Source organism: Phaethon lepturus, unplaced genomic scaffold, assembly GCF_000687285.1.
Source record: "Phaethon lepturus isolate BGI_N335 unplaced genomic scaffold, ASM68728v1 scaffold6578, whole genome shotgun sequence".
In the NCBI taxonomy this organism is placed as follows: Eukaryota; Metazoa; Chordata; class Aves; order Phaethontiformes; family Phaethontidae; genus Phaethon; species Phaethon lepturus.
The window spans coordinates 111875-128931 of NW_010558174.1; the positions used below are offsets into that span (position 1 = coordinate 111875).

The 17057-nt window shown below is 39.7% G+C and overlaps 1 protein-coding gene across 1 annotated transcript in view; it reads left to right on the forward strand.

Annotated features, from left to right (window-relative positions):
* LOC104625354 (triple functional domain protein-like) overlaps positions 1 to 15327 on the forward strand; it is a gene marked incomplete at its 3' end in the record, with an annotated part of 58373 nt that extends 43046 nt beyond the window's left edge. Inside the window, exons 10-12 of the mRNA XM_010292962.1 lie at positions 4428 to 4619; positions 14075 to 14244; positions 15153 to 15327. Of these exons, the coding sequence (XP_010291264.1) occupies positions 4428 to 4619; positions 14075 to 14244; positions 15153 to 15327 (537 nt within the window). The remainder of the gene's footprint in view (positions 1 to 4427; positions 4620 to 14074; positions 14245 to 15152) is intronic.
* Positions 15328 to 17057: the final 1730 nt, after the last annotated feature.

A 17057-nucleotide genomic window follows, 5' to 3' on the forward strand; every position in this document is an offset into this window, starting at 1 on the left:
ATATTCAAGTATAAGACAGCAATCTGCAGTCCTTGTTAAAGCATGAATAACTTTCAGCTGATTTATTCTCTACCTACGTTTCTGGTTGGTCCAGGTCTTTGTTGTGTTTTGGGTTTTGTTGTTGTTGGTTTTTGTTGTGTTTTGTTTTGTTGTTTGTTGGTTTGTTGTTTTTTTTACTAGGACCCTAGGCATAATTAGGGGTTTTCAGTCAGCTCTAGCCAGAAGTTGAGAAGCAGCAGCATGAAGTGAACTGTCAGTGGCATGGCACAGGTTTGTCAAATGCAGGGAGGCAACAGTAATGTGGAAATACTCCTGACTGAAGGCTACTTCTGATTTTGAGGGGAGTGAAAATTACTATTTCTTTTCTTCCTTTTTGCTTCCTCCCTCATTATTTTTACTGTGAATGAGGTGGCAATTCCTCAGCAGTGTTGAAGGAGATATTAAAACAAACTGTATGTCGAATAGAAAAGATGTTCCAGAGTCAATGGGCTGTGGGCTCACAAATTATTCACGTTAAAACTCCTGTGAAATCAAGGCTTATTTCTTTTTATTTGGCACTTCTTGTTACCACTATAGAAACACTGGGTAGTCAAAACTCAGCCAACTAACAATCCTTCCTAAATTCTGATGTATTGACATTCGTGCAACACATGACACACTTTGACTTGTATCCACTATTGTAAAATTGTGTTGCTCTTTTCATGTGAAGCCTGTCCAGTTCACTTTCTGCTTTCTCTTTTTTCTTTCTTTTTTCCCATCTCCTCATGATCATCTTTGCTTCCATGAGACCATTTAGTCAAAGTGTCAAGGCTGCAAATCTTGATGTAACTGGTTCACTTATGGGCACGGATTTCCAGCTTAGAAGCATTGGATGCAGATCAGTAGTGTGGTTGTACTTTCTCATGCATTTTTGTATGAAATTCTAAGTCAACTTCTCCGGTTTCAACTATGATCAATGTCTGCTTTTTGACAGTAGCCTATGCTCAAAAAACATGAAAGGTATATGGCAAGATTTAATTACTGGGATTTTTTTCCATAGGTAAGTTCTTTTCTCCATGTGCAGACTGCATTTGAGTAAAGAACTCAAGTTTTCTTGGTGCAAGAGACGCATAAGACAGTTTCTTCCAAACCTCGTTTGAATACATCTACCATTTCCCTACCACCAGCAGTTCCCACCTTCTTTAAGGTTGTAAAAAAAGGTTATGTATTTGAGCTGGTTCTTAACTGTACTTTAGCTATGAATGGTTGTAATACATCAAACTGAAGTCCATGTCTTACTGTATCTTATGGCCATCACCAGATGCACAAAGAAAAAGGACTGTATGCTTAAAAAGTTACCTTTACCCTCCCAGTTGTCTGGGCCTATTTGATGTCTGGAACTGAAGGATGCATCAGAACCAGTGTTTAATAGTCACTTATGGACTTTTCTTCTGTTAATTAAGCTAGCTACTTTTTGAACCCATTTATGCTGTTGGAATGTATGCCAGATTCTGTGGCAATGGGTTATGCAATTTAATTGCCTCTTAGATTAAAAGTACTTTTGCTTTTTCATTTTAAGTGTGTTGTCTGATGCGTAAATGTGATAGCATCCACTGTATTTAGTGAGTAATCTATCTTAATTTTTTCTACCTTTCATTATTTGTATACCTCTGTTAATCTCCCTCCATTCATGTGTGCCTGTCTCTTCCGCCCTCCATACTGCAGTAGACTCCAGTTTACATGAAATTCAGTCTATACCTCCACTCACTTCGGTTGCTTTATTTGTTGGTAGTACTAATTTCTGCACTGATCTTTTTAAATTTAACCTTTGACTTTTCTATGATATGTCACTTCATATGTTTTATAAAAATATGTTTGGTTTTTTTTGAAGAATACGTAGAGAAGTTTTCTCAACAGGAAAACTAGGAAAGCGATGGGATCCGTTGCTGGGGAAGATGGTGAACTCTTCCATTATGGAGATTCTTTCAGCATTTTGGAGAAGAATGCCTGTTAAAGATGCGAGTATAGTTGCTCGTGCCTTGGGGCACAGAGGGCTGGCTAGATAACTTCTTAAAGCACTTACCAGGCTGATTCTTTTCCCCTGGGATTTGGGGAGGGTGTGCTAGTGGAGAAATTCTGAGGAAGTGTTGATCTGTTTCAGAACTCTATGTTGCATTTGTTACTGTGAAGGCTCCTTTGTCAATTTAGGAAACTGGCATAAGCAGCTTCAAGGGAGAACTACTACTCTTTCTGCCTAACCTTCTGTTTTCTAACTTGTGGCTGCCCCTTGGGACCAACGTTTCCAAAATCTTCACATTACTACTTTTATCTGTCCAAGCATTGTTTAGAAGTAAGCAGAGAGTTGGGAAAGGCAGTGGTTAGTACAGAACACCTATTTGCTGTGATTTCTATTCCAAAGGGCAGTTACTCTCTACCAAGATAAATATTTATATTGTATTTCAGCTCTACTTGGAAGAGAAATATTAGTGATAAGGCATGTGTATGCTGTTAAGGTTTGAGAATTGCAACTCCTTTTGAAGCAGCATCTAGGTTGCGATCATTTCTAAGTATAGGCAGTTCACCATCCAGTTTGCAGAAAGAGAAGTCTAATGTGCCCGGGCCTGTGTTAACGCGGAAGATACTCCTGGAATTCATAAACAGCGCTTTACATGTGAGATAAAGTTTTCATTAAAATGGGAAACTTCTGTTTCAGCCATCTGCAGCTGGGTGTGGCTCTCTGGGTTGATGAAGTAGTTGTTGTTTGAGGACTGCCTTAAGGGTTTTCAGCCTTGCCCCTTGAACACGTGTGAGCTGCAGCCATGGAAGTGAAGACACTAAAGCACAGATCAGAGTGTGTTCAGGGCCAGCATGGCCTGAGCCAATGATCTAGAGCATTGAGTAGTGCTCTCCCCGCTGAGAAGTGTAGGCTTATGTTAGTCTCTGCAGTCTTTCCCAGGGAAACTGGGGAGGAGTTCTCTACTTCTCCATGCAATTAAAAAGCTGAAGTTTAAGGAAGATGCATATAGTCAAAATCAAGGAGCAGCGTGGATAGAATTCCTTACATAAATAGGTCATCATAAATGAAGGGGGAACTCCCCAAATATATGAAAGCTACGCTGAGTCGTGTAATCTGTCCTGGGCTTGCCTGGTAATTTGCTTGAGACCCTGGCGGAGAGCTCTTATTTCCTGCCCCTTAGTTGAGTTTTAGGCCTGGGCTTGGATATAACTTCTATGGATATTATAATGTTTTAGAGGCATGATGCTATATTTATGGCAAAGACAAGTACATTTTCATAGGCTTAATTTATCTTGGCAAGCAATGTTTTTACCTGATGTAATTGAGGTTGGGAGAAGGTGGAAGGGCAGAAGGCAAAAAAAGAAAATTTTTTTTTTTTTTTTTTTTATAGTCTGTGGTACAAACTTGTCGGGAGATCTGATGTGGTGACATAAGCAAAGCTTCTTTAGTGTAGACTTGGCTTCAGTCTGTTTTCTCTAAAGGTTACCAACCTTCTATGCTTTCTTGATGAGTCATTTTGAGAACCATTCTAAGACATGAAAACCCAAAGTTAGGCTCAAAAAGAGCACTGAAATTACAGAAAATGTTTGGAATCAGACCTATTTTGAATTAGTGAGAATGATACAGGTGCAGGCTGCAAGTTCTAAGCTTTAAGAGTTGTTAAACATCCCTCTCTTCTCTGGACCATAGCACTCTTGTCACATCAGGTACCAGACTTCTCCCATTCTGTTTTCTGCTTTGACCCAAGTCTCTCACAGGACTGTTGATCTGCATTTGTTAATCCTATGACATACTGGGACAATACTCCCCTCTCTGACACTCAGCCATAGCTGACTTCTAAATCTTCCTCTGTTGCTCCCATTTCACAAATGATGATCCACTTGACTTGAATTTTGGATACCTCACTTCTGTAAGGATGGAGGGAAATTTTCTCCTGTGCCTGGTTACTTTCCACCTTCCTGCTGGACATGTGGATTTGATGTTAAGCGTCTCTGCCAGCAACTAGGACTTTCTCACCTCTAATAATACACATTTGAAGTCTTCTGGCCATGACTGTAGTGATTTTTCCAGTGTTGAAATAGGCCAGTTTGCAAGTAATTAGACATTTAGGCTGATCTTTATTCTGGTTGTGAATATAAAATACTAATTCCAAGGAAGAATAAATAGGCTCCCAAGTTCTGGATTGAGGAGACATTTGAGTAGACATAAATAAGGAGCTAAGGAATTAATTTATTCACAGTTAAATCAAAAAGCATCTAGAAATATAACAAAATCTTTAGTAAGATTACATTCTGCTACCTTTTAAAAAAGAAGAAAAAATACATTCCAAGGGTCCTTTTGACCTTTTGTTTTCTTTAGTGGAGTCGCTTGAAAATATACTGACTGAATGTTCTTTCATGTAATCCTGTGAAACGAACTTATTTCTCTACAGAACACATATACCAACGCAGATAAGCTCCTAGAAGCAGCCGAACAGCTCGCTCAGACTGGGGAGTGTGACCCAGAGGAAATTTATCAAGCTGCCCATCAGCTCGAAGACCGAATACAGGATTTTGTTAGGCGTGTGGAGCAACGCAAGATCCTGCTGGACATGTCTGTGTCCTTTCACACTCATGTTAAAGAGGTAAAACTGCTGCTAAGTGGTGGTCATAACTTTAAGCCTTAAAACAAATATTGTCCAATGTTACTTTCATTGTTAGAACCTTCCCACAGGAAGTCATGAAACCCCTATTCTACGATGAGTTTTGGTTTGTAATTCACAGCAGACTGCGGGCTGTGGTAGGGTGGTTGTTTTGTTTATGCATTTTTTTAATTTATTATTTTATTATTTAAATTTTTTTACTGTCAGAAGCAGCTTCTGCCTCCTTTGTTGTGCAAGCACGCATGCTTGTTCAGTCGCGGGGAAAGGGGGAGGCTCAGATGAGAGAACCGATACCGCTAACAGACATCATTGCATGGTGGGGGGCAGACACTGTGCACTTCTGTTTGGAGCTTTTTTGGTTTTGTGGTTTTTCGTGTTTTTTTTTATCCAACCAGCTCTCCAGTGCAGTCAGCTGAGTTGTCAGACACATGGTTAATCAGACACAGTTCAGGAGATTGAAATGCATGGCAGAAGCACAAGGCTACTTGAGGCAACCCTGCTGCCCAGAGAGACTTTGTTTTCTTTCTCTGTTTTACACATTACATTTTGATCTTTTATATTGACATTTCTTTACAACCTAAAGGGCTTATCTGATAATGACAATGGTTTGCCTCATGTTTGGAATTTTTAGTCTTCTTCAAAGGGTGAACTGATAGACCAGGGAAAAAAAAATTCAGCCAAACACTCTTGATTTTCAGCCAGATCAGTTTTCAGCTGCAATTCAGATCACAGATCATACAAATTTATAAGCTCATGGCAGAGGGTGGAATAGGTTAGAGCAAGAATAAGGATTTCAATAGGGCATTTTGGTTAAAGGTAGTGGCAAATTCCGACAACTGTAGATTACTTGTTTAGAGCTCATGTTAAATCTTCTCACAGCCCAAACTAGGTGAAAATATGAAAGGCTTCTGGATGGCAGCATGTCAAAGTATGTGTCTTCCTTCCCTTCACCCTACATCAAGAAATGATCTGTTCAGTGGGGAAGTATAGTATTCAAAGTAGCTTCTTCAGCAAAAACCTTGTAGCAGATAAGGGCGGCAGTTTTTTGTATGTGAAACATCTGCTTTGCACTTGAAACAAATGCACAAGGCAGTTGGTCTTTGAAGGAGGTCAAGATTGAATTACTGTTCAGTTCTAGACATGAGTGCACAGCTCCCCCATCAGTTTGCTGTTAGCTGCTTCCTTGCCGATATTCTCCCAGGACTCTGCTTCTTTAAACAAAACATAAATGCTGCACGGTAACATATTCTTAGGGGGCAGGTTTTTTGTTTCACTTCTCTCAAGCACATAGTGCTGTTCCATTACCTGTTGTGAAGCACAGGAGCAGTCAGCTGCTGAAACGTGTTCATTGTTTCTATAGATTTCTTCATTACCTGTTTTTCTTAGCATCAAGCAGAGTAGCTGGAATGGTATTTAAGTGGATACAGTTGGTTGTAGTGATGAAAGACAGGTACTGCAAAAGGATTTGCAAGGAAAGGGCTTTAAGAAATGCAAAAAAACAAAAGGCAGACTGATCTATGAGTCACTGTTGAGTAATTCTGGGAGGCTGATCCAGATGTGCTGGAATGGTGCCACTGCTCCCCTAGATAATAATGTCTTATTGGAAAAAAAAGCTATTCTGTATCTTGATTTGTTTCTTTGGGAAAATGGATATTATTTTGACCCTGTAAATGCACACAGCTGTTACTATGGCAGCCGCCTTGCAGCCTGGACTTTGGGGGCAAGGGTACTGTGGCTGATGTACACATGTTGATTTTCTTGTTTTTGTCATGTGGCTCTCTACCTAATAAAGCAAGGAAAATTAAATAGAGTATTTATTTCCGTAAGCAAGACTATATTATTTATTTGCATTCTACTTAAAAATATAGATGAGAGAGTGAGGCAGGTGATTCATATTTACTAGACTAGTCTCTTGGTTAAGGTGCAAAGAAACAACAAGCTCAAAGCTGTCTTGTGCTTTCTGTATTCTGATCTGTTTTTAAGAGCATGGTGTTTGTTATCAAACATGCATGTGGAGTGCTGAAAAGGCATCACAAAGCAGATGGAAGATAAAAATGCCCTAAACCTGAAAGTCATCCATGCTTTGTTGGCAGGAGAACTGCATTTCTCCTGCAGGATGTGGGAAGTCGCTGAATAAATTAGTGCATACCTGTTAGCATGTAACTTTTCTTCTATATGGTGAAGAAATTAATGTGCATGCTTAGCTGATGAAGAGAGGGGTTCAAGTGGTGGGATAATATGCTAGTTGTTGAACTGGAAAGAGATGTTTCAGTTGTTGTATGAAAAATAAACACCACCAAAGCATTTTTCCCTTCAATTATTTGTGAATTATGTTTCTTGTATCTTTTTTGTGTTTTTCTGGTCTAAAAAATAGGCATGAAGAATAAAAACCCTGTTTGTGGGTGACAGTTTGAAGGGAGCTACAGAGCTGCAAAAAGCTGGTAATCAGAGTTGTCTGTTTTGAGGCTTTGAAATCTGGCTCTGAAACCTGTTCAGTCCCTTGATTTTTTGAAGTAGGAAGTTTTGTTGTGTTTTATTCTTTTCCCCAGAAATACTTCACGTTGAATGAATGCTCCTCGTCTGGATGAGGGCATTCCAATACTACTTCTCCTCTGTAGCTTTACATAACCTTTATACTTGACACAGAATTTGCCTGCAAGTTTTCCCAGCTTCCCTGGGAAGCATCAGCCCTGTTGTGCCTGCACGGTGCTGTTACTCTGTTCACACTTAGTAAATCAGCACAATTTCTGCCTTCAGAAGCAGCGTGCTTGCCACAAAAGCAATAGATCGGCTTGACATGTCCTGGAAATAACAGACTTTTGCTATACCTGTGCACAAAGCAGCTGTGCAGTATGTGGGCAGCAGCCTATTAAAATGCACGTTGGAAATGCTGTCTGTCTTTAACATTTCTAGAAGTTCTGTGGCCAGGTGGTTACAAGCTGATAGAGCTCCCTGTGGCTTACAAAAATCAGAAAACAGCACATAAGTTCTCAAACTGCTCATAGACCCACCTCAATAGACCACAGTTTTCGCTAGGGAGGAAAAAGATGTGTTTAGGGAAGCCAGAAATACGATGTTATGTAATGGTATCACCATTACTCATTTTGCTTAATGGTGATCCGAGAAAATCAGTTGCTTGCTATATATATATATATTAAAAAAATAAAAATTGTGATTCTATGTTGTTCTGTTATTACGAGTTTTAAGTTTGTAAGGTTGTGAATACTGATTTTTAACTCCAACTCAAACAGTGAGAAATTTTGATCTATAAGCCAAATTTTTCAGTAAGTGATGTACTGAAGTTAAGCCATGCACCAGCAAGCTTTAAAAGTGTTTGGGACCACAGATATCCCTATCAGAATCTTTGCCTTGAAAGTACTGTGTCCTGGCAGGTTCCCAACCTGAGGATGGGTGTCCTGGTTTCAGCCACTGAACATCTGAAATGGTTGACTATTGCAAGACAGTGAATCCCTTATGACTTTTGTGCCTTTTGACATTTAATAATACGGGAAGGGACAAGGTGAGAAAAAAAATGACACAGATAAAAGATACGTTTCCTAAATAAAAGGTTATCATAAAAAGTTGTGTGCAAAACATAGGAGCAAGAGTCACGGTAGTCTTTGCTGTGAAACCTGTTACCGAGTAGACATGAACAGGATTTTGGTGTGAATTCAAATTCTGCCATACACATGCATACAGACACACGTGTGCACACACTCTCTCTGAAATGTCTCCCTCAGCATCTGTGAGTGGGAAGACTGAAATCCTGGCCAAGCCAGGTGTTTGTAGTAGTGCCAAAGTAGAGCAACAGATATTTTCCTAACTGGAGTCAGGGATGGGAATACAGATGAGAGCTGAATGTACATAGAAGAGAATGATCTCTTAAGAGCCTGTTGGCTTTTTGCATATAACCTTTTGTGTGTATTCTGACAAGTTGATTACAAAATAGCTCAGAGGGCTTTTTATGTATACACAATATACTTAATGGTGTTACTAGATGTCCCTTTTTTTTTGTCTTACTCAAACTAGACTTTACACCAGAATATACTGAGGTTGAAACGAAGAAAAAGGAAGTGGATTTGGCTAAGATTTCAAATACAAAACCTCCCTGTTCCTGAACAAAATTGATGAAACAGTAGTCCGTGCAAGTTGTTGAAGGAAGATAGCATCGCTTTGAGAGTGCCAGTGCATAGGAAGGCTGAGGAGGCTTTGCTCTGGCCATGACACTGCCGATTCATTCATACCTAGCTGTAAGGCGTGTGTATTTGATTCAACAGTGCTTGTTGATAAATGGTCTCACATCGTCTCATGCCTCACCGCCAGAAATACACCGTCCTTTGCATTTTCTGATATGGAAGGCTGTTCACCCACACAGCCTTTCATTTGTTTCATCCCAGGGTGGACCCTGAGGTGACAGACCTGCTCTGCTGGTTGCCTGTCACTCCTGAGTATTTGAGTCTTCCGTGCTGGTGGTCTAGAGCTTAAATGTGGGTGTCATAGTAAGGCTGCTCTCTCCTCTGCATGCCTTTTCCAGGCAGCAGAGCAGCTTTTGGATGCACTATTGAAGTGTGAAGGCTCTGTCCCTTGGGCTTTTGTGCATCTCTGATATTTTTATTGTGTCGTCATAGCACAGCAGTGCTCAGTGTGATGGGTCCGGCAAAATATATGTCAGTCTTCAGTCAGTACTTTCATCTGCTGGTTGTCTTGAATCCGAGAGCTGAGGAGAACAGTTTTTAAATCTGAAATATGAGAAACACGTTCAGTGGAAGCACATTGAAGTGTGTTGTGGTTTACTGGTTTGGTAGGACTATAATCCAGTTACCCAGCACAGATTTTCTCTCTTGAGTTTTTCTATACTGGTAGCTGCTTTGCTTGAAAAAAGGGACAAAATTTAAGTCCAAGCTTTACTGAAGTAGCACTAAGCGCTTGAGAGAAGTGAGGCAGAAATAGGCCTTTAAGCTCTATGAAACTATGGTATAGACATTTTTTTCTTGTTCAGTTAAGAAATGGGATGAATGCTAACAGGGTACTGGTAGCTGATGTAATTTTAGAAAGATGTGAGATACTTGGTTTTGCTTCAAGGATGAATTTATTCTGAATAATTCTCTATGTTGAGATATGCTTTTTAGGCAATGCTATTGTGACATTTGGCCCTGTACAAATAATAGCTCCTTCAACAACTGTGCCTGTGGTCATGCACATACTGAAACACTGTGCTGGGAGGCAGGGGCAGAAAAGAGGAATTGGCAGTTTTAAATGCAGAAACTGTGTGCTTTTCTTTGTCTTAGCCCTGCTGAAAAGGCTGACTGCATATCCAAAAGCCATTGTTACAAAAATGAAAAAGAAAATACATCGTGAGATAGTGACAGATATTTTACCTTAATAAAATAACTCTGTTATTTCCTACTTTATATTATCTACACTGGGGAAGGTATTTACTCAAAAATAAATGGTTGTCCGATTATATTTGGCAAAATACTGTAAGGTCTTTCAGGAGACTGCAGGGATGGGACTTAAATGGATAGAGGCCCATGATGGAAACACTGAAACTTCCAGGATGTTGCAGACAATTAAAATAATACCATCTCAGTGACTAATGGCATGCTCCCAAGAACTTAGGAAAGAGGTAGCACAGGATGCAGGCTCGTTCAAGCAGATGTTTCTTAGTCTGTGCTATATTTAGCTGAAGAAAAAAAATCTGCTGGGTGAAACATTTGCCTGTCAGGGATTCAGAATTTGATTTCCCTCTCCAATTTTAATTCCGATAAGATGTGAAGAGCAGATGAAAAGAGGAGAGCCTCCTTCTGTGACTGGATTGAGTTATTTATACAGTTTTCTTGCTGTATGTTACAGCTGTCTTGCTGCTGGATAAAGCTCTTACTGAGGTCACAGGACTTGGACATTTGTTTAAAGACCTTCGTGCTGCTTCTTTTACAGAAAATAGAAAAAAACATGCCTAGAAGTTGCTCAAAAGTTCACACCAAGGGAAAGTTAATAGTTTTTTAATGACAAGCTTAGGTTTTTTTTCCCCCACTGGATTTTTGTTGCCAAGCTCTCTTTTACGGAATAATGTGTTACCTCAGAAAATCATTACACTATAAAATCTGTAGTTCTGCACTGCTGAACATGTATGGGTAAGCTCCATTCTCTGTTCACCCACCACTGTAAACTGTTTGCTTTCTTTTGGCTTTGCTGTGCAACCTTGTACTGTCTTCATCCTTGGTTTTGTATCCGAAAACAAGGTAATTTATGCAATTTCCAGTATATCCAGTACTCATTCTGGTTTTAAAGCTGTATGTAAGTCAGCTGGCTAGTGCCACCAATTATGAATTAAGCTCCTCTCAGTAAATTGCATGAATTTCTATGCAGCTTTAATAACCTGGCGGTTTTATTCATCTGTGTTGCGGCTTTATTCTAACTTCTGTGTATAAACATCAAGATTATTTTGAAGGGGAGCTGTTTGTCAGAAACTTACTTAGTGGAAAAACATAAAAAGCTTATTTGGTAATGTATTAGTGTAAAAAGCTTATTTGGTAATGTATTAGAGTAACTTTTGCTATGGAAGTGTCACAGAGCTGTTTGGTCACTTCAGAAATGGCTTAAATTGTTCCACTTTCAACAGCATATGAATCACAGCCAGACAAGTAATGCATACTAATTAACATCCTTCTCTTTCTGCACATTCGTAAAATGTTTTTCCTTCCCAAACAGTTGGCGATTCAACTAATGAACTAGGCAAATGCAGTGCATATTTGAGCCCTTTGGTACCTTGGGGGCAATATACCAAGTTTACAGTCATGCCGTCCTGACCAGGCACTAAGCCAGTCAGCATAGCACGCTGTTGTGCTAGTGCCCAGGTCTTTCTGCTCTAGGCAGGTTGCTTTGAGCTGGCTATGCAGAGGTCTGCTTGTTCTGCGTTGGCTTGGTCTCCAGCATCCAGGGTGAGATTTAAGGGAAATATTTCTGTGTGCAGTACATTACCAGCACAACACATAAAAATTTCATTGCTTCTGCCAGGTCCTCTCCACCCAGTTACAGAAGTGGCTGAAGCGTGTGTGAAGAATTGTAGAGGTGAGGTGTCCCTTGCACAGGTGTGACACAACTCAGCTGCAAAAGATGTATTGGAAAAAAATTGAAATGGTTCTTAGACCTGCCTTGAGCCACAGTGCAGATGCTTGTAAGGGAGCCAAGAGGCAAACTGATACAGTCCAAGAGACTCAAAATGGCTTTAATTCCAGTTTGTCTGTAATAAATGTCTCTGAAAATTTGGCCTTTTATAGACAGTGCAATAAGCGTGAGGTAGAGCTCTTCCAGCTAGCACCAACCTCATGAGATCTGCAGTGAACAACAAAGTGTTACTCTCAAATGAATATATTTGCACAGTTGCAAGCTGCGCTGTTTGTGTGTACATACCAGCTCACTTGGAAGGTCTCTAACAGGGTGTCCTATTATTACAGTTCAGACATAAACTTCATAAGCTAAGAGAGGAGTGAAAACGTGTCTCCTGGGTGCTGAAACCTGAGTAAAGTTTTCAGATTGTATTGTCAGGCTTCTTGCTCTTAAGTTTCATTTGTCTTGAAGTGAAATTTGCATTCCTAAGTATGCATTTGGGGAAAAAATAAATTTGGATGCTGCATTTGGTTATGCTGGAATGAATGTTGATGAATGCTTTTGACCCATTTGCTAAGTTCTATTGATTTATGCTTTTAATAAGAAAGACTGCTGTGGCTTGAGCTTGTGGTGTTTACGGCTATGGAGTTGCATTCAAATCTGTGACAGGCATTGTCTTTGAAGCATATGAGTAGTCAGAATAACACAGTGTGTATGAATAGGCAGTTCCATAGTTGATTGGGAGTTTTCTTGGGGGGTAGTAGTTTTGTAGAGAAGAGTCTGGTTAAGTGTCATTAATTCCTCCCAATTATGAAAATTTAGCCTATAGCTTGGATAACTCACAACCTACCTCAGCTGTAAGGCTGAAAGATATAAAAGATATAAAAACTAGCACTTGGTTTTAAAATAAAGCTTCAAAGTAGTCGATTAATCAAGATCTGGAATCTTTTATTGAATTTTCTATTTTAATGTAGCTCCTTTGATAGTTAGGAAACCTTTATTATCAGAACATTATACAAACAGCAGCTTGAAGTGGATATTTCTGTAGAAAATCTTCAGCAAAGAAATAAAGAAAATATTCATTTTTCTGTCTTCTGAAATTAAGCTGGTTTTCATTGCTTACTGTCTGTATTTTAACCACGTTAACCTTTTAATTAGGTTCAAAGCTAATAAAGCCTATTTGTATCTCTAAAATGTAGGAAAGCGGAGATTAAAATGTAGTCAAAAGACCTTAATACTTTGAATCGGAACAGAGTTATTCTTTCAGAATAAAAACCAAACTTTAATCCTTGTTCTTGGAATTGCAGGGTTTGGGATGTGACGGTTAAATAGAGAGGAGGGACCGGGTTTGAATGCTTCCTGCGAGCGTAGCTGTTGCGTTGTGCTCTTAGTGCTGCTCACGGGAGTGCTGCAGGAGTCAGCCGTGCTCCCTCTCTTCAAGCAGCATATTTGTCAGTTGCACAACGGATGGCTGATGGTTTGTTGATGAATAATTTTCACAGAGAGTTTAGGATGCAACAGCTTGCCTCATGTCATTGTGGAAAAGAACACACTAGGGTTCCAGTGACCAGTAGTGATACCTAGCTAGCATGCACCTAGGTATTTTTCCATAAGCTGCAATGCATGGGCAGTTCAGAACAGGAATACGTGCATGTGTTAAGTGTGTGGGGGGAAACGCTGAATTGACTGGTGGAATTACTTGTGATGACTTTTGTTGTAACGGTGTGAAATTGAGACAAAGAGGGTAAACACCATAGCTGTAGAGATCATGGTAGAAAAATAACTACTCACATCTGATTTTTCTCTGTATTTTGTTTTTCTGAAATGCCCTTTTCTTTTCCCGATTTTGAAGGCCACTGAAAAGTGTTCTGTTATCTGTGTGCATGTGTCAGCCTGGCAGTGTAAATTTGATGGTGGCTACAATACATCTCCCTTCCTTCCTTCCTTCCTTCCTCCCTTCTCTCAGGGAGTGTTGCCATAGCATTTCCCTCCCAGGGACTCTCGCGCAGAGCTGCAGATGGGATTCTCGCTATGAACTCTGTGCTGCTCAGTCGGATACACTCAGTACTGTAGAAGGAAAATGGGAAAGAAAGGGTGACTTAGCAACACGGATAAGGCTTTCCTGGTATTTCCAAGAAGCAAAAACCTTACTTGAAACAAAGGCTTGTTTTTATGAAATTGAGGATGGTGTTTTTCTATGAAGAGAAACAAATCCTGTTTCTCACCCCCCACCTCAGTCTGTTTTCTCTTGTCCAGGGACGGTGATTTGGAATAGTGACTGCCTGATCCTGGGGCTTACATTTCTTTTCTCCCCCCTTCTCCTTTAGCTGTGGACATGGCTTGAAGAGTTACAGAAAGAACTGCTTGATGATGTCTATGCTGAGTCTGTGGAGGCTGTCCAAGACCTGATTAAACGTTTTGGTCAACAACAACAGACCACTCTGCAGGTTACAGTCAACGTCATAAAAGAAGGTGAAGATCTTATACAGCAACTAAGGTAAAACAAATTTTTATTTAAATCTCTTCTGGTGTACGTCTGATACTCTTTCTGTTTTGAGGTTAGAGATGATGATTACAAGATATGACCTATAAATAAAACCTGTAAATACTAGGACTGCAAAGATGTTTCATGCTGTACTGATGATCTCTAACCCTTTGTGTACAGGAAGCTCAGTTTATAAACACTACTTCCACAAGAAGGAGATTTTGTTTACGTAAGCTACCTTTGTGATAGGAGCAATCGTATGTCTTTGTAGTCTGACATACAGGGGTCCACAGCGTTTTAATTTCTGAGCAGCAGCCTTTTTATAAAAAGATACTGGAAATTGTTTTGCAGACTGATAAGTAACTTTATTGTAGTAAAGACCATCAGTTTGCAGTCCATTGCATTCAGTAACAATCTAAATAAATTTCGGTGCCAGCTGCAGTGATACATGTCCCCTTTACTGCAGGAGCTGATATTATCATATCTGAATTTGCAGGTTTTATAGTAAAGTAAACGATTAAGTAATTTTTTTAATTATTATCTAATTTTGATTTTTTTTTTTTCATTGCCAGAAAGGTTCAGTAAAGTAAATAGTTATCATATGCCACTTCCTTTTCACAATATAAGGGTTTTTCTCTGGTTTTAAATTTTACTCTTCCTGTAAACAGAATGTCCTTAAATGTTGAATTAGTCAAAAAATGGAAGTAATCTAATTTCCTAATGCTTTTCCAAGTACTAAAACATAATTTGGACTTGTATTAAGAAAAATGTGCAGACTTAGCTTTCATGTAATATGACTTGCACTGACCTCATCTGAAACAGTCTTAGAGTTTGTGGTTAGGTATAGCATCGAAATTGTACGGGTTTTTTTTCAATAATACTTTTTTTTTTTTCTTTCTTCCCCTCTCTGTTTTGAATAGGGATTCTGCCATTTCTAGTAACAAGACCCCCCATAACAGCTCGATCAACCACATAGAGACAGTCCTGCAGCAGCTGGATGAAGCCCAATCTCAGATGGAGGAGCTTTTTCAAGAACGCAAGATCAAGCTTGAGCTGTTTCTGCAGCTCCGCATATTTGAAAGAGATGCAATAGATGTGAGTGCTCTGGGAGTTGCACTGAACTTACTTCTCCTCTCGTGTAGGAACATTTATGCTGAGATGGTTGTGTAGTTGTATTGGTATGTGGCTCAAATGACCGATAGACTTGGTTCTTACCTGAACCAGGGCTTTTGTCTTGTACGTGAGAGTGTCAGGAGAGTGCAGAGCTGAGTTTTTTGATATTAACCCCAGCTCTGATGGGCTCCCAGTGTGTCTTTAAGCAAGTGTCTTGTAAACTCATAATGTACCAGTTGTGGTACATGCTCATCTGGTGAGTTTGGTTTGGATATCAAGCTACCTTGATATCATTGGTATGCTTACAGTTTGTATGAATAAGACTTGCAAGGTGTTTTAGTACAAACCCTCCAAACTGCTCCTTCGTAGTAACATCCCTCTTCTCTTTCTTTTCCAATTCATCAGTCTTTTTTTTCAGTTGACGGCTACAAGTGATGTTTGGAATTCTGTTTCAATCTTTGGCGGTGTTGTATGGGCTGTCTGTCTTCTTTTTAAATAAGATTCTTTTCAGCCTCTGAAAACAATGCAAAAGCAGTTGTTGCAAAACCTCAAGAAGTTTTGAGACTATTCACACCTTGGAGGAGTGTTACAGCTTATCAGTTGGAAAGTTTCTGTTCATGCATACAAACAGACATGAAACTCCACGTGGAACTTAGGTTAATAGAAGTGCATTATAAAGCTTCAGCTTAAGTTGATCATATGACTTCCGTAAAACCACTAGTGCCGTACACAGTGAGTGAAACTGAGTTGGTGCCTCAGAAGGTTCAGGGTTATCCATTGGTAAATGATCCTGTTTGAGTATATAAATGGCTTATCTTGAGACTCTGGAAACCAGAAGTTACAGTGATAATTTTACCCCTTTGCTTGTACATAGTAAAAGCTGCAACTGTTGGTTAGGTACGGATGGTGTCAACAGAAGTGATAGTTTCTCAGGGTTGTTTGGGGTTTTTTTTCTTAAAATCAGGATTAGATAGTGTTGCTGAAGTCTGGTTTAGCTAAGCACATTGTTATGAGCAATGCAGGCTAGGCAGACACACTTCCTTGATCCATGCTCACAGAGGAAGTGAGAGTGTGCACTCTACAGCAATAACAACTCTGGTGTAAAGGAAGACTAAGAAGGTTCTCTATTTTGCAATTCACACTGAGGAGGTGAAACTAGGCTGCAGGGAGTTTGCTACGTTGGTTATGTGAGAGTAGCTGTCTTGAGCATGCAAGGGAAAGGCTTGGCAGAAGTGTGATTGTAGTATGTAGAGGAACATAGAAGGTATCCCCTCTTACAGCATCATCAGCAATTTTACAATCTCTGAAGAAGTGATCTGCAGTGCTTTGATGGGTGCTGTGAATGTTCTGAGTGTCTCAGAATACTTTTATTGAGGAAGTGGCACCTGTGGGGGACAAGGCATATACCAAGAAAATTAACGGAAGAATTAGGTTAAAGGTTTGAGTGTTGTTCATTATTAAGGTGACTGTTCTCTGCTGTAGGTTACCTAAAGTATTCTACAATAGCAGAAGGCTGTTTGCAGGAGCCCTGCTTTGCAGATGTGTTCTAGTCCTTCAGTACACAGGATATCATCTGTATAGGTAGTAGTACTTTTGCGTATGTTGTTTGGTGATGGCCATAGGATTTTGCAGTGGAAAGCTGTATATCCTAATTTGACAGGCCTTGCTTTTTCTGAAGCTGACACTTGGCATGCTTTACATTTTGGCACATA